Genomic DNA, 21,811 nt, shown 5'->3' with positions numbered 1-21,811 from the left:
TTATGAAAATCTAGAGGGCCACTGCTGAAATGTGAACACACTGAAAAAGCAAGGCACAGGGGACTCACCTTCCTCTCGTGGGCTGTAGAGGCGATAACCAATGGAAAGAGAGCGCTAGCCCGGTCAGGGCTTATGTTCTTAACCACCCGGTCCACCCATTTTCTCTGTTGCCTTCACAACACAACTGTCTCCCCATTTCTTGTTTCCTTTCTATTGCTGCCATCAACACCATGTCCAAAAGCGATGTGCACAACAAAGGATTTATTTCAGCTTCCACCTCACAGTACATCGTGGAGAGAGATCAGAGCAGGCATTCAAACAGCAGTCCACGTGTCTGCATCCTTTCCTTATGCCCGTTTGCAGATGCCTGGCCACATACAACTTAATACCGCATCCAGTGTGTCCAGCAAAGGTGGAGATAATATCAGATCTGCTAATGATTATATTTTTAAAAAAAAAAAATTAAAGGTAACTCTTTAGTTTGGATTAAAAAATAAGACTAGCGGTTTTTAGATATTTTTAAAGTTTTATTTGTGTGTGTCTGTGTGTTTATGCATCTTCTGAACTGGCCTTGTACCAAGTGGGACTTGGAGACATGTATGGCTTTATGAATATTTCATTGCAAATACTGTGGATCTCGTTAGAGTTCTCTGTATTGTTGTATTGACTTAGCTAAGACGTGCATGGAAGGTGTGTGTGTGTGTTTGCGTGTGCGCATGTGTTTAAATCTACATGTATCTACTATTGAATTATTTGAGTGTATAGAAATAAAAGTTGAAAATCTGGAGTCTTTAACCCTGGAAAATAACATCAACGAATGAAACTCAAGAACAATTCCTTTTGTGTGCCCTTGGGAGACAGAGATTCTGCCACAGCAATTTTTATAGACCCCTCCCCGCCCCCAAAGGACCAAAGCCCCGCCGGGCCGGGCCAGGCCCTCCAGAGAGTACAGGAAACACATTTTACTCTCTTGTGCTCTCTTGGAGACCAACATCTGCGTTTCACCCCCAAGCTCACAGCTTTTGTTCCATTTTAAGTAAATATATCTTTCCAAGGCCAAAATACTTGGATTTTTTTTTTCCCCTTTGGAAAAAAAAATAGCCTTTCCCGCTACAACTGGCAGTCAAACGTGCATTCTCATTTCTCTTGTCAGAGGAAGAGACAAGCATATGAATCTAACCTCATCTGTCACGGCCTGCAGCTGGAGGCGACAAGATCGGTAAGTGTTGGAGCCTTTGAAACCTTCTGCTAACCGCTGTGCCTCAGCGCTTGTGATTCACCTGGAACAGTGGGGGCGGGGCACACACAGGAACCATGCAGCTGTAGCCACACTGCAGACCGGGGGTTGGAGGGTGGGATGGGGTGGGGTGAAGGAGACAACCAAAGCCTGTACCACAGGCCAGGGAAATAGCTCAGGGGGCAAAAGCGCCTGCCGAGGAGACCTGATGGCCTGAGTTCGGGCCCAGGATTGCATGGCTGGAGGTGGGAGCCAGCTGATGAGGGTCATCTTCTGACTTCCGCACACGTAGCCAATGCACGCGCATGTGCGTACTTCTTTCTTTGAAAGGGAGATCAGTTCGGTTTTGTAACTTGCTTTCTCCTTTAGTAGATAGCAGTAAGTAAGTATAGTTCTTAGGCATCAATGGCCATATAGCACAATGGATATTTACAAATTATACATAGAAACCTACTTCCAGGTTTGGAGTTTTTTTCATTTAGTATGACAACGCCACGAACCCATTCTAGTGCTGCCATTCCAAGTCAATAACTTAGATTGTGTGCCGACGAGTTAGCAGTTTGCTCTCCTCACTTAAAATATTATTAGTTTGAGTCTTGAGGGTGACTCGGCGTTTGGGGCATTTGTTGCTCCTGTGGAGGTCCAACGTCCAGTTCCCAGCACATCTGCCTGTAACTCCAGATCCAAGGGATGTGACATACTCTTCTGCCTGCTGTGGCATGTACATAGAGTGCACGCATAAGTGCACATACATGCACACACGTACAAGTGAAACTCAAAAGAGAAATATTTTAAAAATTACTAGTCTTATGTTTCTTAATTCAAACTAAAGAATTATCTTTAAGTAAAAAAACAATGCATAATCATTTGCAGATCTGATAGCATCTTCACTTTTTCTGGTGTCCTGTCTGCATAGATTTTCATTTCAAAGCCCACATGGAACATGGAACAGGGGAAATCTGTGCTTTAAAACTGTGACCATAGTGGTTTCGTTTCTGCTGCTCCTTCCTAGGTTTCTGATGACAAGCTTGTGTTCGTGAAGGTGCACGCCCCCTGGGAAGTGCTGTGCACCTACGCTGAAATCATGCACATCAAACTCCCCCTAAAGCCAAATGACCTGAAAATGCGCTCAGCCTTCGGCACCCTCAACTGGTTCACCAAGATCCTCCGCGTGAGCGAGAGCGTCATCAAGCCGGAACAGGAGTTCTTCACTGCCCCGTTTGAGAAGAGCCGCATGAATGATTTTTATATCCTTGATAGAGATTCCTTCTTCAACCCTGCCACCAGAAGCCGCATTGTAAGCCTAAACCAAATATGGTTTCTGGTTTGGGGGAGATCTGAAACACCTGCTATTGAATAATTAGCCACTTGGTTGAGTTGTTGCTTTATTTTTAAAAACCGAAGCGTACCATTACTAATAGTATCGGTATTATTTCAGTGCCAGCCATTTCTATGGCAATAAACAGTGGTTGCATGGACTAGTTCTACCACTAAAAAAAAAAAATCACACAATCTGTTTTGAAATCTTTCTAGGTTTATTTCATCCTCTCTCGGGTCAAATACCAAGTGATGAACAACGTTAGCAAATTTGGGATTAATAGACTGGTCAGTTCTGGAATCTACAAGGCAGCGTTCCCTCTGCACGACGTAAGTCAAATGGCAAAACTGAGGACGTCCAGTGAGTGCTATGGTGCTGACAGGAAGGACTCAGACTTCCTGACCTTCTGTCTCTTCCTCAGTAAAACAAAGATAAAGCCGGGAAAGATCACAGGGCAAGAAAGACTCAGAGCACCATGGCAGATGGAGCCCGATTATAGAGACAGTGTGGGTGCGGTGGTTAAGGGACGAGGGACCATGTGGCAACAGTACAGATCATATGGGGCAGCGCTTGCTCTGTGTGTCTCATGCCCAGGCCCACTGGCCCACTCCCCAGCTAGGTGGCCTTGCGAGCCACATATTCTCCCTGTTCCCATGTGTCCTGGTCAGTAAGGAAGGGGTTGTAACATTTCCTGCCTCGTGGGGTTGTCTCGAGAATTAGATTCATATAAAACGTTAGACCCCATCATATAAATGGCAGCTACTCTCATAATTACTGACAGGTGTCATCACCAGAAAAAAAAAAAAAGCAGGACTTTTTGTTCGCTTGTTTGTTTTGTAAGGAAAATGTGTTAGAAATTCTCATTTGACATTTTCTGCAAATAGGCTTTTTCCTCCTTGAAATACTATTTTCAGGCTGTGTCGAAGCTTTTTAAAAGGGGGCTTATCAGGGTTCATGTCACAGTGACATGGCCCCAGATTATTGGCACTATGAAAGGACTGTTCGAAGGCTTCAGCGACCCATGGGATTCAGGAGCATTTATCAAGCAGCTAGTACCTCGTATGGACTGAATTTTTTTATAGTGTGATCATTTCAGCCCTTCACGACCACATATATGTGAGGTCGCTATATACCTAAATGTGTTTACTGTATCCCGTCATTGAAATGTGCTAAATACCACATCCATCACAAGGTTACTTTGCTGCATTTACTGCCAGTTGATCTAAATCTCTACAACACAAGAAAGCAAATGCAGTTTCATCTTCGCTATGTGTTATTTGCATTGTGGGTTAAAGACAATCTTGAAACATACCATACTTCAAAGCTAGAACATCAAGCAAGTGCTTGATTCACATGGATAAGCAGAGAGTGGGGGGGGGGGGCCGGCAAGATGGCAAGGACTGAGCCTCCAGGGAGACCCAGGGTGGCCACTGAGCCTAACAGTTTGTTCTATTTTTGTGCCCCAGCAAAATTAGCAGTGGAAGCTTATGAACTTTAGGGTCAGTTACACATCGTTCTCTGAATGTTAGCGTCTGCCACCACTGTCCTAGAATATTTATTTGACATTTATCTTCCCAGTCTCCAAGCCTAGAGTAATCCTGTGGTGTGAGTGAGAGGCAGGCAGGGACCAGAGCCCTTACTAAGGATGGGCTTTCATGGTAATATGTTTCTGTGCATGAGCAAGCGAGTGGGTCAGACAGGAAAAGGGGTGATTGGATTTAAACAGAGGCGGGAGGCTCTGTTTCTTGGGTGGCAGGATACAGTCTTTGCTAGTTATTTTCTGTGTCATCAACATCACTGCTGAACTGAGACACTGTGAAGCACTGTCTATCACAGTGGCCTGCTGCTCACCAGCCAGTGTTCTGGTCCCCCACCATCCAAGGCTGGGCTTTCAGGTAGATGACCCTTGATTGTGAGGACCTGAGGTCTTGAGTGGTGCAGAGTCTTATTCATTAGGACTGCCTCCCTTCAGGGCATCACCTCCTTGCCTTGTTCACTAGGAGTGACAGCTGCTAATGTCACTATCCAAGCATCCATTGCCATCCCCTTACTCCCAAATACTCCCCAAGGGCAATAGTGATTGCCTTTATTTCAGAGTCATTAAAAATTAAATGAGGGCATGTCTGTCCCTTCCGGCAAGTGGAGCTCAGTTTCTACAATGGCCGTTAGTGCCATACTTACCAGACTTGTGAGTTGAGGACTATGATGCTCTTTCTTTCTTTCTGCTTCTCAGTGCAAATTCAACTATGAGTCGGAGGACCCCAGCTGTCCGAGTGAGCGCTACCTTCTGTACCGGGAATGGGCCCATCCTCGAAGCATATACAAGAAGCAGCCCTTGGATCTTATCAGGTGAGCAGGAGAGAGCAGTGCCCTGTGGTGTCTGTGCATGGCCGCTCTTCCAACAGCATTGCCAGCCAGAGGTGCTCACTTTGCTTTGCATTAGCCAGGATTTCCTCGAGACTTTCTTACACATTCACAGGGGATAGGGCATAGCTTCTTCCATGTCTCAGTCTTTAGCCTTAGACCAGTGGTGAAACTGGCCTTCTGGCATGGCCAGCTCCATCCCGAGTTGTCTCATGAGTGCGCTCTCTAGGCCCCAGCATGATTTATGTGGGTAGAAACTACCAGTGTGGCCCCACCATGAGTGGGAAGATGCTTCTCTCTCAGGAACGGCCCAGGGGTTAGAGGTCACCTGTCAGGGACTTAGAATTCTTTACTGCCCAGGAGTAAGTGGTGGAGTTATTAGCTCTACTGAGTGGTGAGGTGTGAGCACTTGCAGTATTTTTCCACTGTTAGTTGTGATGTCATTACCTCATAGGAAATCATGACTATATCGGGGCTCGTTAGAAGCTGGTAGTTTAGGTGCTGTGGCATTGTTGAAGCCCACCTCTGTCCTGTGTGCTGTAGTGACATCATTCTTGTCCAGTGGCTCGACCTGCTTTGTGCAGGAACATTTGTTAAACAGTATCATGTGCCTCTATTAGCGTGCTTTCTTCTTGGCTCTGCCTTTGTGAAGGTAGCAGCCATTTTTAAAAAATTGTTAGAGTAAGTATCTCATAAAGATTCATTTAATTATTCCATTTGGTCCCCCTTAGTTCTCCCTTGTTTAATATTGTGTGGATTATTGTCACACGGAAGTACCCCTGCCTACTTTGCTTACCCGGTAGATAAAATAGTACGTGGATGTATACATGTAAACCCAGTTTTCCTGGGCATTCGTGAGGAACTGGTTTCTGGAGCCTCTGAGATAAGAAGATCTGTGCATGTCCCTTACATAAAAGGCCACCACCTTCATATGCCCCGTGCCCTTCCTCCCACACACCTCAAATCATCTTTTAATCCTCCTAATCCCTAAGGTAGTGTAAATACCATGTATGCCAGAGGGTGTTCCACTGTACTGTCTAGGGAATAACAGAAAGAGGAAGAATCTCAGTACGTAGATGAAGTTACCCCCAGTGTCTTCAGGCAAGACTGGGTGCATTCAGCGGTGTTTTCAGTTAGTGGCGGGATGCATCCGAGTATAGGACCCCCAGGTGGAGGGCTGACTGTATTCAAGGTCGTCGGCCTTGTGGAGTTTCCATTTTATTGATTTCCTCTTATAGGAAACCAGTTGCATCTGACTGCACAGGGTTTGACAGGTTCTTATTTTAAGTAAATTGAACGCCCCATTCCACATGTCATTTCCTTTCCTTGAGTCACCAGTGGCTTCTTGAGCACCCAGACTTGCCACGCTCTTTTCTCCAGGCACTATCCCAAGCCTGCTGTTTTCTGGCTGTACAGGAGCCAGACACCAAGCCCCAGTCACATGAAAGTGTCATCTTGTGCCCCTCTCGTGTCCTCACTCCTCTCCACATGGGTCCTAGCCTTCCTTCACAGCCTGTGGCCCTGGGGTGGCCTCTGTCCTGTGCTCTGGTTCAGGCTCCAGGGGATCTAGGCTGTGCTGATAGCTGAGCTTCCCTCTAGATGAGGCTCAAGGAGACTGGCTCAGCCTCGTATTGAGCCTGCAGACCCACACAAGTCTCTCAGCCCGGAAATGCTTGAGTCCATAGACCAGCATGGAAACAAAAGCAACTCAGAGACCCACAGCACAGCCGCTGCCTGGGCCTCGCTCGCTGCTCTGGCAGGAACAGTTTTTTGCCTGAGCCTTATAAGCTGTGCTGAGACAGAAGGTGTTGGGTGTATGAGAGAGACCAGCTTCACAGAACGACTCCTATTTTCCTCCTGGTTTCCCTCTTACTGCCCCGTAGGTCTATAGGTATATTTGTGTGGAGAGGAGTCACGGTTTGTATGTGGCGGGTGACACCGTCTGGGGTCAGAGGTGCCCACTGTTTTCTCAGAAATATACCTCGAACACGGGAGAGAAGCTGTGTTGTCAGAAGCCTTGGGTTTTATGCTGCCCCTTCTTACATAATTCTCCGGGTACATAATAGCAGGCAGCAGATGAATAAATACACGGAAGACTCTGAGTAACTACAAGGTCTTTCAAGAATTGCAGCACGGTGCTCATCTTCGCCTAAAACAAGGGATGCCCCCCATCCACCCCACCCGCAGCGCTTTTCTCTTCCTTGGTGGATTTGTAAATGCACTGTGCCTTGGTGCGTGCCGCATCCTTCCTGGTCAGGCGCCGACGTGAGGATGAACATGCCACAAGGGCGAACTGAGTCAGGTGTTCACGGAAAAAGCCTCCTTAACTTAAGAACCGAGGAGCCGCGCTAGGATGGAGCTGTACGGTGGCGAGCCTCTAAGAGCGCCTTCCCTCTCTTTTCCCTCTCGCCAGGAAGTATTACGGAGAGAAGATTGGAATCTACTTTGCTTGGCTGGGCTATTACACGCAGATGCTCCTGCTGGCAGCGGTGGTGGGCGTGGCCTGCTTCCTCTATGGCTATCTTAATCAGGATAACTGCACTTGGAGGTAGGTAGTCTCTCTTTAACCATTGTTGCCACACTGGTTAGTCATGAAACCGTTTCCAGGGTTTTAGACTGGGTTTTGCTAAAGGAGAACTCAACGCAAACGCCCATTGCATGATCGATCTTCTCTCTCTCTCTCTCTCTCTCTCTCTCTCTCTCTCTCTCTCTCTCTCTCTCTCTCGCGCGCGCGCGCGCGCGCGCGCGCGCCCCTTTGTTCTGAGAACAGTAGTGAATCAAATGGAATTTTTCTCAGATAATCCAGCACAGCCTCTGACAGGAGCATTATGTCCAGGATATAAACAAACAAACCACTCAGACATTTTAAGATGGTTCTTTGTATGAAAAAGAAAGGACTGGAGATAATAAGGGGTTGCCCTTGAACTCCTGGCTTCCACGGAATGCTTTGCAGAGCCGTGCAGACCTGGGCCAAGAAAAGCTCCGAATTCTTATGGTTTTAGTGAGAAAACTGGTGGCTTTCTGTGTTTAGAAAAAATTTTTTTCTTAAATGATACTAAGAGTTGCATGATTGGAAACTCCAGTGACCAGTCACAGGGACTATTCCTTACTATGTCAGAGAAAGAGAAAACTAAGACTTGGTACTAGAATTCAAAAGTCAGCTTCATCTTAGGACAGTGGTTCTCAACCTGTGGGTAGTGACCCCTCTGGGGTTAAAAAAAAAAACAAAAAAAAAAAACAAAAAAAAAACCCTTGTCAGGAGTCACCTAAGGCCATCAGAAAACGTAGATATTTACGTTATGATTCACCACAGGAGCAAAATTATATTTATGAGATACAACAAAAATAATTGTATGCTTGGGGTCACCACGACATGAGGAACTGTATTTAAGGGTTTCATCTCTAGGAAGGTTGAGGACCGCTGGTCTAAGGGGACTCCAGGGCATACTGGATTTTCTGTGTCACTGGGAGTTGTGCATCTGCTTTTGGCGTTCTCAGCCTCCAGAGTGGACACAACACTACGCCAGACATTGTCTTCTGACGGACTGGCCTCTGTCCCCGTGTAACCGGCAGATTGTGGTCTGTGGGCTTCAGTGCGGAGAGAATGACATCTTCCAAGCCCTGAGCATGGCTCTTAGGGGGGACGTCTGCTTGTCTACCTGATATATAGGCACATTACCTGTTCCACAGGCAGGCTGCAGAGCCTACATGCCCAAGATGGCTGTTTGAAGTCTTCTCTCTCTTCTTGAAAAAAAATTTGTACCCAAGGACTTGAATGTTGGTGTTTTCTCCCTACTTTGTTGGGCTAATGTTCCACACTCATGTGGCATCTCAGAATAGATCTTCAAAATGGGCAGGGTCCACTTTGCAAGGTCCATTTGTGTGTGTGAAGTGGTGTGTGTGTGTGTGTGTGTGTGTGTGTGTGTGTGTGTGTGTGTGTGTGTTGGCTGTGTTGGCTGTGATCTATGCACACAAGTAGATGAGCAGGTAGAAGCCAGCATCCTTCACTGATCCAGGAGTTCCCCTTTTTCCTAGACTGACTCATCACTGAGCCTTTCCTGGCTTATGTCCTGTCCAGCCCATACGCTGTTGGGGTCCGTAAATCTAAAAAACAACCCAAGCAGTCACAGGAGTCCATCAAAGCAAGAGCTCTATTTGAACTATGGAGCAAATGACCAGCCAGGAACACAGCAGCACAGACCCAGGAGTTGTCTGTGTCTTTGAACGTTCATCTTAGTATTTAAGCAGATGATAAAAATTTATTGTACTCAGGCCGCTACTGATTGATCAGGGCCATAGAACAGACTCAGGAACTAAATAAGAACTTCAAGGCAGAATGTTAGAAGATTTTTTAAGTCCAAAATCCACAAACATCTGTGCCAAGTTACAGGCCCAATTTTTTATCAATCAGAATCATTTGTTCTTTCATGGCTAGGAACAACCATTACATTTTGAGGAACAAAGGAAGAAGGAAGAAATTGGCTAGCCATCTGGAAAGTTCCCCAGATCCTGGGAACTTGAACTTAATTTCACCTTATGATCAAAATGGAGTCTGAAAACAAAATGGCAGTACTTAGGGTAGTCTCATTTGTTTGATGCCAACACTATGTGTGGCTTTCTGCGTCTCACAGATATGTTGGAGGTTTGGTGTCTGTGGATACCCCATACCTCATTCTTCCTTTAAAGTTTCTGGTTTACATTTATGGTTATTACTGACGTAGGCAGCTGCTACATTAATTCCCGAGATTCTTAAACTATGGGTATGAGGTAAAAATATATATATAACAAGCTCAGCCTAGTGGTGGTGGTGCACGCCTTTAATCCCAACACTTGAGAGGCAAAGGCTGGCAGATTTCTATGAGTTCAGGTCCAGCTTGGTCTACAGAATGAGTTCCAGGACAGCTAAGACTACACGGAGAAATCCTTTCTTGAAAAGTAAAACAAAAACAAAAGCAAAAACAAAAAGAAAAAAGCTCACCATGATGCTTCCCAGGAGCTTCTGGACAGGCGAGGCTCCCTGAAGCAGCTATAGACGCTGCCTGCCCTTTTCAGTACCCGTGATGATCCACTCTTGTTCACAGTGCCTGGAAGGGTGCTGGGTCTTAAGGCTGCTATGAACCTCGGGAGATGGGCATGGTAATTGGTCTAATTTTAAAATGCTGCAAAGCCGTATTCTTCACAGATTGGCCAGCCCTTTACACACACACACACACACACACACACACACACACACACACACACACACACACACACACACACACACACACACCATGGTGGGTAGGGGCAGTTGCCTAAGCAACTCTAAGCATTTAGTTAACCTTCGGAGTTCAGAAAAGGGTGAGTTTGAACATTTTTGTCATTGTTCTCATTGTTTTTATGAATGAGTGGCTTCTGTTAGAGCTTACTCGGCTCTCTCAGACTAGCTTCCCAAGCCCACTTGTTTCTCTGGGTTATTTGCAAGGTCACGTAACCAGTCATAATGCTGCCTCCCATCCTAGCAGGGTCCATCCGAAAGGGCATCAGCCACAGGAGCATTCCAAAGCTTCTTGCCTCTTCTCAGTAAATCTTGAATATGTCTGTAACTTCCTCTATGGCTGTGGTTCCATGTTGACAGCATTTCTCTTTAACCTAAGATTATTGCGTTATTCTTTTACTGTTGCTGTGTTCTCTTTTATTTTTAATGATGTATGTGTTTGTGTGTGCATGCACATGAGAGCACAGGTCTCCCTAAAGGCCAGAGAAGGCATCAGGTCCCCTAGAGCTAGAGTTACAGACAGTTGTGAGCGCCTCTATGTCGGTGCTGGGAACCCAGCTCAGGTCCTCTTCAAGAGCAGCATGCACTCTTAACTCTGAAGCCTATCTCTCTGAAGCCCATCTCTCTGAAGCCCATCTCTCCAGCCCCATCTCTATCCTTTTTTTCTATTCTGTAGCTGTCATTCTCATTTTTCACATAGAATTGATTTTTTTTTCATGTGGTACAATTGGGGTTTATTGAAGCTTATGTTTTTCCCGTGTACCATGAATTTAGCTGCCCGTTCTTATCTTCCTAGTTTGGGGTCCAGACCTTTGGACATAGGTAGAAATCTTTACATGTCTCATTTTGTGCTTCTGTTGTTGTTTTAGCTTGTGCCAGCAGTGTCTAATTATTAACTTGTCTGTTCTGAGCTTTGGGTCTTCCGCGAGATTTGTACAGCAAATGGAAAAGGCCTAAGATGAGTTCTAATTTCCCCCACCAAACGATTCTGAAACTCATAGCGCAAATCTTCTTCACTGTATTAGACAAAGTTTTACAGGTGTTTCTTCATATAAACCTTAATACATCTTTGATTAGATTCATTCCTAGACATTGTGCTCATTAAGCTACTGAAATACAGAATTAAGTTATTTCCCAATTGTTTTAGGTGGGTAAGGAGGAAATCTCTTTTGTTTCCCTGTGTATACTTTATCTACTGATTTTGTGTCCACAAACTACTAAATATGCTATTATTACCTCTGGATTCCAGGCTGGGCATAATGTTATAAGTTCTAGGATCTGTTGCGGGGAGGGAAGAGTGGCATGGAGGCATGGGTTTTAATTGCTTCTGCCCGAGGCTCATCGGAGGAGAAGTGTAACTTCTAGATCAAACAGAAACGGCAACTGGAGGGTTTTATGGGGAATGGCAGCTTGCTGGGTGGCATGAGGAGACAGCCATGACCTGTGAGAGGCAGTGGGTTCCCTCCTCCCACCGCTCACAGACAGCCCCGCTTCCCTGACTTTCTGTTAGCTTTATAGGCCTCCAACCAAAGCAGTTATGGAGGAGGACCTTGTGTCATGTCCCTGAGTTAAGAGTAGTAGGCTTGAGCATTATATGAACCTCAAAAGTAAATAAATAAAAAACATTATATTAAAATGGAGAAAAGTGGTTAAGAGCACTGGGTGCTTTTCCAGAGGACCTGATTTCGATTCCCAGCTCCCACTTGTTGACCCACAACTGTTACAGTAAATTGTATCTGTTAGGCCTAAGAAGCCAATAACTGACACAGGGAGCCTGAAACATACTTTAAAGCTGCCAGCACTAAACCGGGAAGAATCTAAACTGATACAAATCTACTCTTAAACTAACATAAACTTCTCTAAACCTTATAACATACATATATCCCAAGCACTTGCCACTATAATCCTCAGAGGCTTCCTCCTTCCTTCTCTCTAGCAACTGTCAAGCTTGGCTCCGCCCCCTCCAGGAAGTCCTGCCTTCCACTTCCTGTCCTTCTACCCAGCTTATTGGCTAAACAGCACTTTATTGACAGTTGTTACATCCACTAAAGACATTCCTCCACACACAACCTCTCTATGACTCCAGTTTCAGGGGACCCAATGTCATCTTCTTGTTTCTGTATACATGGTGCACAGACATACATGCTGGCAAAGCACCCATACAGATAAATAAAAATAAAGGTTAAAAAATTTTGAAATAATGTAAACAAAAATTTTAAAGAAATGTAGATCGTTGTCTACTCTGTACGCTTTTTCTAGCCTTTTCTAGAATTATGAATGCCACCTGTGGTCCTGTTTTGTCAGCTTCAGTTTTGTCGCTTGTCATGGATGAACTTGGATTTTATTATGCTGGTAGAAAATAAAGCCTTTTGCTAAGGTTTTTTGAGTTGTTTTCTTTCTCTCTTGTTAGCAAAGAGGTCTGTGATCCAGATATCGGCGGCCAGATCCTGATGTGTCCACAGTGTGACAGGCTGTGTCCCTTCTGGAGGCTGAATATCACCTGCGAATCTTCTAAGGTAACGTTTGCTATTCCAGATGCTTACGTAAAAAGAGTTGCTTAAACGCGGCAGGCAAAGTATCCCTGCTCGGAATAATTTGGACATTCAGATTTATGTCTGAAAAACTTGTCCTACTACTATTTACAATGATCGTGGCACATTGTCAGCCTCCCCGATTCCTACACTTAATTTATAGATTAAAAAAAGACTTGACTGGCTGCCCCTGAGCTAAGGCAATGGCTGGACTATGCACTAGAAGACCGTGCACTGTTAGCACATCTCTTGAGCCTCTGCACCCAAGGCAGGTGCGGCGGTCATGCTCCCGCGAAGCCACAATGGAAGGTCCCTTCTGAAGCCGTCCTTTCCTCCTCTCTTCCTTCCTCACTTACGCTTCCATTTCCTCCAACTCCACCTTCCCCACCTTAGCTCAGGACTTTTGAGTGTCTTTCATTGTCTGGGGAGAGGTGTTTGGTTCTGTTGTGTTTCCTCAAGGGCTCCTTGAATCTTGTGGGAGCAGGTTACAAAGGGAAGGGAGACTAAGACAAGAGTCTGGGGGAAATGGTGAAAGGGGTTGGGGCAAAAAAATAAATAAATAAAAAGGCATTTCTGGTTTCATTCATGTTTAATACTAATAAGTAACTTACTAGTTTCTTCCTTTCTTCTGAAGAGATGTCCCATGACTCCAACAAAACGCTGACTTGGGGCTGCTCTTAATATGGCATCTAGTCCACTGTGCCAGCTGCCAGCCAGCCTACTAAGTTAGGCTTCTAACAAGCTTATATCTTACCGTTTCCCTTATTCCTACTTCTGTAGTGCTCGGGGGACCAAGCAGAAAGGCCAGATGTCTACTTCCTTTCCTGTGCCCATGATCTCACATATGAGACTAGCATGGCAGCTTCATCTATGCCTAACCATGTCCTGAGATACCAGGCACATCCCTCATTGGGAACTAGGCGGTTAGCATGACTTGTACCAACTCCAAAATGGAGCATGTTGAGGGAGAAGATTACACATCTGGAGTACTTTCCATAGCACTTTGTGTGCAGTTATTTGCAATAAAAGGTAGAGCATAATGTTGAAAGACATCTCGGAGCAGGTGGTTTTCTAAAAGGCAAAGAGAGAAGAGAAAAAGCATCGTTTGTGGGGGACACATGCCTCAGCTCTGTTCCCCAGGACATCAGGCATGACAAATCCATCTTCTTACACCTGGCCTGGAGGGTTTGGGGTTTTTTGTTTTGTTTTAGGGGAATTGTTTCATGAGACCCTTTAGAACCGTGCTGCTTGATCAAAAGCCACATGGATGGTTGCGGGAACTTATATCTGCTTTGGAAGCCAGGCAGATGAGAGCTTAACTAACCAGATACATACCTTCTAATGAAAACAACCAATAATCTTGCATACATGAAAATTACACCACTTTGAGTATAAAAGACAACTGAAAAAAAAAAAACGCAGCAAAGTACACTTCCCACTTGGAAACAGATCTGAATGCTATCACTGTGGATGTCCCCTTGTTCACCTGGGGCCTCTGTCCACCCACCCATTTTCACTCTCCACGTGGCCTCTTATAAAGTTGGCAGAATAATATGTGTCCCACCGCCCCCCTGCCTCACCCCCATCTCCCATTAGTGTTATGAGTTCTTTCTTAAGGAAGATTTTAAATGCTTACTAATGGAAAGTCAGTAAACAATTCAAAGATTTTTTTTTCCCCAGCAAGTCATAAAGACAGCTAGGCTATGTGTACATTGCCAGAGAGCAAGTTTGGCAGCAGTGGTAGCACTGCCCCAGCGAGAGGATAAACCTTTTGAGACAATTGTGCTGGTGATGTCAGCACAGCCTTTATCCCACCGAGGAGAACACTCGCCAGTCACAGACGCAAAGCCGTCCTCCGGTTGGTGGAAGCAGGGCGCTCCTAGAGGAGGAGAGCCGTCGCCACATAAACTCAGCTTTGTATCTTATTTTCTTAATAAGAAAAGAAGTATTTCTGGAATTTATCCTCTGAGGGGAACAAGACAAAGATAAGAGGCAAATCATACAAGTTGCTTAGAGGGCACTAGATCCTTAGGGCCACTTGCTGCGTCCATCTTTCCAGTCACTCTGTGACAGCTCATAAAAGAAGCTTTAACGGTCTCAGCAGATGTGCCTATTCCTTTATCGCGCTGTGGGACGATTCCACTGGAAAATGCACTCAGGCTCAGACGGCGGAAGCCGTTTGCTTTTAAAATGTGAGAAATTCCATCTGCGATTACGCCATACGTGTGGTGATTGTTAAGCCAGCACCAGGCTTGGCGACCGCTCCAGGCTGCAGGGTGTACAAAGTATTACGTACTGGCCGAGTTCTGATAAGTGGGGAATTCATTTACTTACGTGTCATTGCTCTATTTTCCAGAAATTGTGCATCTTTGACAGTTTCGGAACCCTGATTTTTGCAGTATTTATGGGAGTGTGGGGTAAGTTACTGTCGGTCTTTTTTTTCTCTCTCTCTCTTTCAGTTTGATGCAATTTTGTGTTAGCCATTAAAGTCGCTCGCTTTGAGGACTGTGTCCTGGCTGAGCCTCTACTCCCCCAGAGCTTCTGTAGAAATAAAGCTCATTTTGGGGGGCCTTTTAAAGTCACCCAATCTTGCTCCCAAATAATTGACACAGAGACATACTAGAGTAATTCAACAGCTTCAAAGCACTACAGCTGGGCAGATGTTCATCTATTCTAACCCTCTGTGCTGGTCTGGCTACTTCCCAGCCACATGCCTTGAGTTCCTTGCCATATTGGTCCCTCCTGGGCTGGTTCTGCGCCATCGGGTCATCCTGATGGCCACAGCCTTTCTCTCCCTCTTCTTCCTTCTCTTCCTACCTGAGACCTTTCGACTGGGAACAGAAGTCCAGCCTCCCTGTCGTCTCTCACCAGCTATAGGCTGCTCAGTGTCTTCCTTAACCAGTCAGAGATAATTGCAGAGCATTGTTTACAAAACATCGATCAATGGCATTGATAATACTGACTTCCGGGCTGCAACTGGACCTCATCTCAGGGCACAGAAATCAGCATCTGAATACACGGTGTACAAAAACACCCTCCGATGTGTCATAGTTACTCTCATAGGATTGCCCTGTTTTAATTTGGTTCTTCAGGCTTCATTCATAGACGCCATTAGATTTTACCATATGAAAATTTTACCTCAAAAGGCCGAGGCTTCAACAACACACCTGCTTTCACTATTGCTTTATTTCTCTCAGTCCACTGGGTTCACAGACAGCCTGACTCAGCTGATGCCTGTGGTGAGCCTGGCTTGGTCTGTGGGGGTTCCAAATGGCCTCTCACCCTCCAATGGTCTAGCCTGGCATTCTTTAATGGGGCCTCAGAGCTGCAGAGGGATGCAAACCCCAGTGTGTCTGGCACTAAAACTATTCATACATGTATACAATTGAATATGGCCATCTGCCTACCGCCTTCTTTCTCTCTCCAGTTTCCCCCCCCATCCTCTCCAATACCCCCTCCTCTCAACTTCATGTGCTCGCTTTCTAAAATATCCCACAAAGTCTAGTTAGTGCTGTGTATGTGTGTGTGTGTGTGTGTGTGTGTGTGTGTGTGTGTGTGTATGCGCGCGTGCGTGCGTGTGTGCATGCATGTGTGTGTATGTGATGTGTGCTGTGTGCATGTATGTGTATGTGTGCATGCGCATGTATGTGTATGTGATGTATGTGTATGTGATGTGTGCTGTGTGTATGTATGTGTATGTGTGCATGCGCGTGTATGTGTATGTGTGTGTGCATGTGTGTCTACGTGTGTGTGTATATGTGTGTGTGTTCATGGGCACGGGGCCATCCTCTGGAGCATGGGCAACCTACCTCTGGCTTCTCCTCCCCAGGCAGCTACAGAGGAATGCCAGCAGCTCCTCAGTTGAAGGTGGAGTCTTGTAAGCTCACCCCGGTCTAGGCTATAATTTGGGCTGGCTTGTTTTACGCAGGTCTTGTGCAGATAACCGTAGTTGCTATGAGTTTGTGAGCACAGCAGCCATACCTTGCCCAAGAGGCAGCATTTCCCAGCATTCTTCCCTATCCTCTGCCTATTAAATTCTTTCTACCCCCTCTTCTGCAGTGTAACCTGAGCCGTGGCAGGGGTCTGATAAAAGATGTCCCATTTAGGGCTGAGCAATCAGGGTTACTTATTCCCAACACTTTGACTAATTATAAGTCTGCATTAAACTGCTTCTCAGCACAAGGAGCTGCTTCCTTACTGAGGTCGAGAGCATCCTAGAAGGATGGCTTTACATTAAATGTTTAGAAGACAGCTGGGCTGCACAAGCATTTAGCAAAGTAACAATTGCCAGACCCACCTTAGGGCCTATGACGTCAGCCATGGGCTTTTGTATTATTTTAATAGTATCAGGCCCGCATACACTTCTGTGAAGCAGACCCCAAATCCAATCAGAAAGCAATTGGTTACCCTATAAAAGTCATGCCACTATTGCACCCTGGGTACCAGCTTGCCAGGCAAAATGTACCCACAAGTGCAACAGTGCCATTGGCCTATGATTGCATTGTTTGCTAGTGTCCTGTCAGCTGCAGCAAGTCAGGCAAGCAAGCCTGAGTAATGAGAAGATGGAGTGGAGGAGACATCCCAAGGGAGTGAGTCACTGAAAGCCTTTACAGTGTCAGTATCCTTATCCCAAATGCTCAGGACCAGAAGTGTTTCAGCACACAGAGTGGGCTCCTCCTCTTCCTTCTCTTCCTCCTCCTCCTTGAATAGACTACCACAGGAACATCTTTAGTCCAAAGATAGAAAAATCTGCAATGTTCCAAAGTCACAATGTTAGTGTCAGCCAGCATTCAGCATTCAGCATGTTTTGGATTTCAGGCTTTTGGGTCAGGAATGCTTATCCCGGTGCCACAACAATTCCAACAGCTAAGGTCCAACCTGGGGCCAGGGGTGGGGCATGAGGGCCACGTGGGAACATCAGCGCATCCAGCTTGGGGCCAGGGATGGGGGGGGCACGTGGGAACATCAGTGCACTGCTCGCTTCTTTTTAGTACTCCTATAGGATTGAAGAGGTTTTTTAAAAAAATATTTAGTTATTTATTATGTATACAGTGCTCTGCCTTCATGTACCCAGGCAGGCCAGAAGAGGGCATCAGATCACATTATAAATGGTTGTGAGCCACCATGTGGTTGCTGGGAATTGAACTCAGGACCTCTGGAAGAGCAGTCAGTGCTCTTAACCTCTGAGCCATCTCTCCAGCCCCAAGATTGAAAAGTTTTTAAGTGCGTTTCCCTGTAGTGATAATAGCAAGCTCTCTGTCATAATTAGAAAAGATGCAATCTTACCCTGTAAGTTCTGCACAGAAACTGGATGCTTTGCGTCCTCTTTAATCTGTGCACCATCAGTAACGGAGTGGAGAGAGCATTTTATTTTAGAGCAGACTTTTGAGTGGTTGTTGGTGTAAATGTCCTAATATGGAGGGGAAACTCTTGTTTTCGATGGTACATGTATTTCCTTTCCAGCTGCTTTGTGTAGGTTGAGATGAGCAGCATCAGGTTATAAGAAAGTGCGGGGAAGAAACTGAACCATGCCCCTCAACTTGAAAGGCAAGCCACTAGTGCGTACACACACAGAAGTGGGGGGTGGTGTGGGTCCTTGAAGGGTGGGTGGTGGCCGTACCTGTGAAATGATACCACCAAATGGTATTTTTGTACCCTTAAGAAATACCCTTGAACACCGTTGGGGGAGAATGAAACCTCTAAGGTAGCCACACTTAGCCAGCGAGAGGCCCTGTCATTCAGAACCTTAGCATGTCTTACTGGAAACCACACACTGAAAGATACTTAGCACAGAAGCACAGAGAGAGCTAGGGGGTGCAGCTCGGTTGTAGAGCGCTTGCTTGGCATGAGTGAGGCTTTGGGTCAGATTCACGTGTTAAGATCCTCTGTGCTGCCCTCTCTCCACTGCTGTAAGTGCATCGCTTTCCCACAGTAGCAGCCAGGGAGTTGTACACGTAAGCCAGTTGTCACCTCAGCCCCAGCTTGTGATCTCTGCAATTCTGACAGAAGATGTTTTAAATAAAGCAACAAAAAAAAATAATAATAATTTAGATGCAGAAGAGACTCAGATTTCCTTACTAACTTTCCTTTCTCTGATCACTAACTGAGGCCTTCATTATAGAACTGTCATGCGCCCGGCTGTCGATCAACCCTGTCTGACATTAGGATGCGGAAAGCATCTCTGTGTGGCTCGTAGCATTGTGCGTGCGCATCTTTGAGGATATGCATTTGATGGACTCTCTAAGTGCTTTACGCTGGTCTCCTTGTTGCTTCTGCCTTCTGAGGACCACTGCTGTGAACCTCATTACGGAGAGCCTCAAATTGCAGACGTGAGGCGGAGGGAGGCTCCGAAGTCATTCCTCACCACTGCCATTCCACTCCTGTAGCATCTCCTTTAGCAGCGCAGTGTATCTGGCACTGATTATTTCTCTGTTTTCTAGCATTGGTAAATGTTAGGGGTAGAAAACCTTTTACAGCCAATATAGTACTAGTTGTACACTTACCTACAAATACCTCCCATTTAGGCTGCACCAGCCTGAGGGATTTTGCAGACTCACGGGGCCCTAAGCACAAGCTGTGGTTAAACCAAAGACCCTGAACACCACATGCCAGCCGCCTCATTCCTCCCCACCTGACTCTCCCTGCCTTAAACACATGGTTGTACAGTACTGTGTTTCAATGGTCTCCTTTAAGGGCAAGCTTTAAACAAGGCCTAGTGATTTCTGGGAAACCAACAGCTTCCTGGCTCCTAAAGGCCCGGGGAGTCAGCCCAGAGACCCGCACTGGGGGATCAAGCACCAGCACACACATGCGGGGCCCCAAGCCTGAGCTGTTCCGCGTGCTTCCTCTCCATTGCAGCGACACACAGACTCAGCTAGTGAGCATTTAAAACCGTCGTTTCTAGTGCCCCAGCTGCAAGCTGCAGAGTCTGGATTAGAAAGATGACGTGGGGTGAATGAGCTTATTTACCTTAGAGAACACTGTAAGTAAAGACGTCAGAGTTAAGAGGCCTTTTTAAGACATCTCTGACTCTTAAAGCACCCGAGCACAACTACCTGTCGGAGTTTATGTCTTGCCCTTTTATGTTACAGGACGTACACTGCTCTCAACAGTTTTGGGGTTTTTTTTTTTTAATTTTTAATTTTATTTTATTTTATTTTATTTATTTATTTATTTTTTGTGCCTGGGCATTTTCATCTGATATATATTCCTTAGAAGCAATGCCATCATAACTGAGAGAAATGGTTTTGACTTTGAGGTCCATGCAACCGTCCCTCATGTCTTATGCAGCGGGTACTAGTAGAATTTTAACTGCACCTTAATGACTAGAGCAATGGCTCTCAGCCTTCCTAATACTGGGACCTTTAATACAGTCCCTCATGTTGTAGGGACGCTGCCCCTCCCCCACCCATAAAATTATTTCATTGCTACTTCATAAGCTTGCTACTGTTATGAATCATAATGTAAATATCTGATATGCAGTATATCTCATATGAGACCCCTGTGAAAGGGTCGTTTGACCCCTAAAGGGGTTGTAACCTACAGACTGAGAACCACCAGAGTGTGGCCTGTGGTTTGCCTGTCCACTAAAGTACAGTGTTAGCCAGTGGAGCCCGGCTGGTTGTATTACAGAGACACAGAGCAAAAGACACAACAGCAGTTTCTCCCATTGTGGGGACACACTTCATATGAGTGACACTCCCAGGAGTACTCCAAAACACTGGGTAATTGTACCCCCCCATAGAGTTCTTGGCTGTGAATGAAAATGAAGAACCCCACTCCATTCTTGTAACCCCCAGGGGTTTGCCTTCAAGGTTAAGAATTGGCTAACAACCCTGTGTTTCCTACCTGGCTACCTGCTCGCTTCAGATCCACACACTTCCAAGGCTGAACTGCAACAGGAAGCAGATAGCCTTCGACGCTCCATGCCAGGGGCGGAGGGGCGGCAGCGTTTCTTCTCCTCTTAGGTGTGGATTAGAACCTGTTCATGGTTGCTTTTAGAGAGAAGAGTTATTCTCATGAATCCTCTTGTACCGATAGAGTGGCTTCATGTGTACGTGTCATGATTTTAAAAGTGGGCCATGGCCACATAGACAGAAAGTAGCAAGCACGAAGTAATAGCTCTGCAGAAAGCTTGACCCTTCTCAGCCTTCAGTCAATGACAAATGCAGTGTAAGCCAGGCATGTCGGCTCACATCTTCAATCCCAACACTTGGCAGGCAGAGGCAGGTGGATCTCTGTGAGTTCAAGGCCAGCCTGGTCTACATAGTGAGTTTCAGGACAGCCAAGACTACACAGACCCTGTCTCAAAAAAAAAAAAAAAAAAAAAAAAAAAAAAAAAAACACAAAACAGCAACAAAAATGTACATTAACAAATTTGCAACAAAGTTTTTAGAAAGAGGCAGAAATGTTTGATTTCATTGACTTAATGATATTTCGATGTGCTTATGTCTTGTTTAGAGTTTAGAAAAATAGGAATGGGTTAGAAAATATCCACTCCACCAAAAAAAAAAAAATGTGTCTGAGTTTAATGGTCAAATGGTCCTTAACAAAGAGCTACACCCAAACACCAAAGAAGTACCTTCTCTTAGCAGCCCATGGAACTTTCTCCAAGACAGATCCTACACTAGGACACAAGTCTCCACAGACGTAAGACAGAAGTGACTGTAGAACAGACGTGGGCTGGAGAGATGGTTCAGCAGTCAAGTCACTGCTTGTGCAGAGGACCAATGGTCAGTTCCCAGCACCCATTTTAGACCACACACAACTACCTGTGACTCCAGCTCTGGAGGATCCAACACCTCTCACCCCCATACACACCTGCATGCATCGTTTTAAAAATAATGAAGATGAATTTTAAAATTTTGAATGATGAGTGAATGGGTCGTTGAAGAACTCAGGAAAAAACTCAAAGTTCCTAGACTCAAGTGAAATGAAGACACAACCTACCAAAGCCTCTGCAGTACAATGAAAACAGCTGTAAGGAAGTTTATAGTCACAGGTACATATATTAAAGTCTAAGAAAGGTTGCAAAATAGGTAATTTATTTAAGGCACCTTTGGGGCCTTGCCGGGGGAGAGAGAGAAGAACCCAAGATCTCAGTAGGC

At 45.6% G+C, this 21,811-nt stretch overlaps 1 protein-coding gene across 2 annotated transcripts in view; it reads left to right on the top strand.

The window, feature by feature from the left end:
* ANO6 (anoctamin 6) overlaps window positions 1-21,811 on the top strand; it is a 172,963-nt gene that overhangs the window by 115,732 nt on the left and 35,420 nt on the right. For both annotated transcript variants that reach the window (XM_084748943.1, XM_084748942.1), the window contains 7 exons: window positions 1,154-1,219; window positions 2,250-2,534; window positions 2,771-2,884; window positions 4,789-4,904; window positions 7,333-7,467; window positions 12,584-12,689; window positions 15,061-15,121. In XM_084748943.1, coding sequence (XP_084605069.1) covers window positions 1,154-1,219; window positions 2,250-2,534; window positions 2,771-2,884; window positions 4,789-4,904; window positions 7,333-7,467; window positions 12,584-12,689; window positions 15,061-15,121 — 883 coding nt within the window. The remainder of the gene's footprint in view (window positions 1-1,153; window positions 1,220-2,249; window positions 2,535-2,770; window positions 2,885-4,788; window positions 4,905-7,332; window positions 7,468-12,583; window positions 12,690-15,060; window positions 15,122-21,811) is intronic.

This window comes from Acomys minous (assembly GCF_964271855.1).
Source record: "Acomys minous genome assembly, chromosome: 12".
Taxonomy (NCBI): domain Eukaryota; kingdom Metazoa; phylum Chordata; class Mammalia; order Rodentia; family Muridae; genus Acomys; species Acomys minous.
Note: the sequence above shows the minus strand (reverse complement) of the source record. Positions and strands in the feature narration are given on the sequence as shown.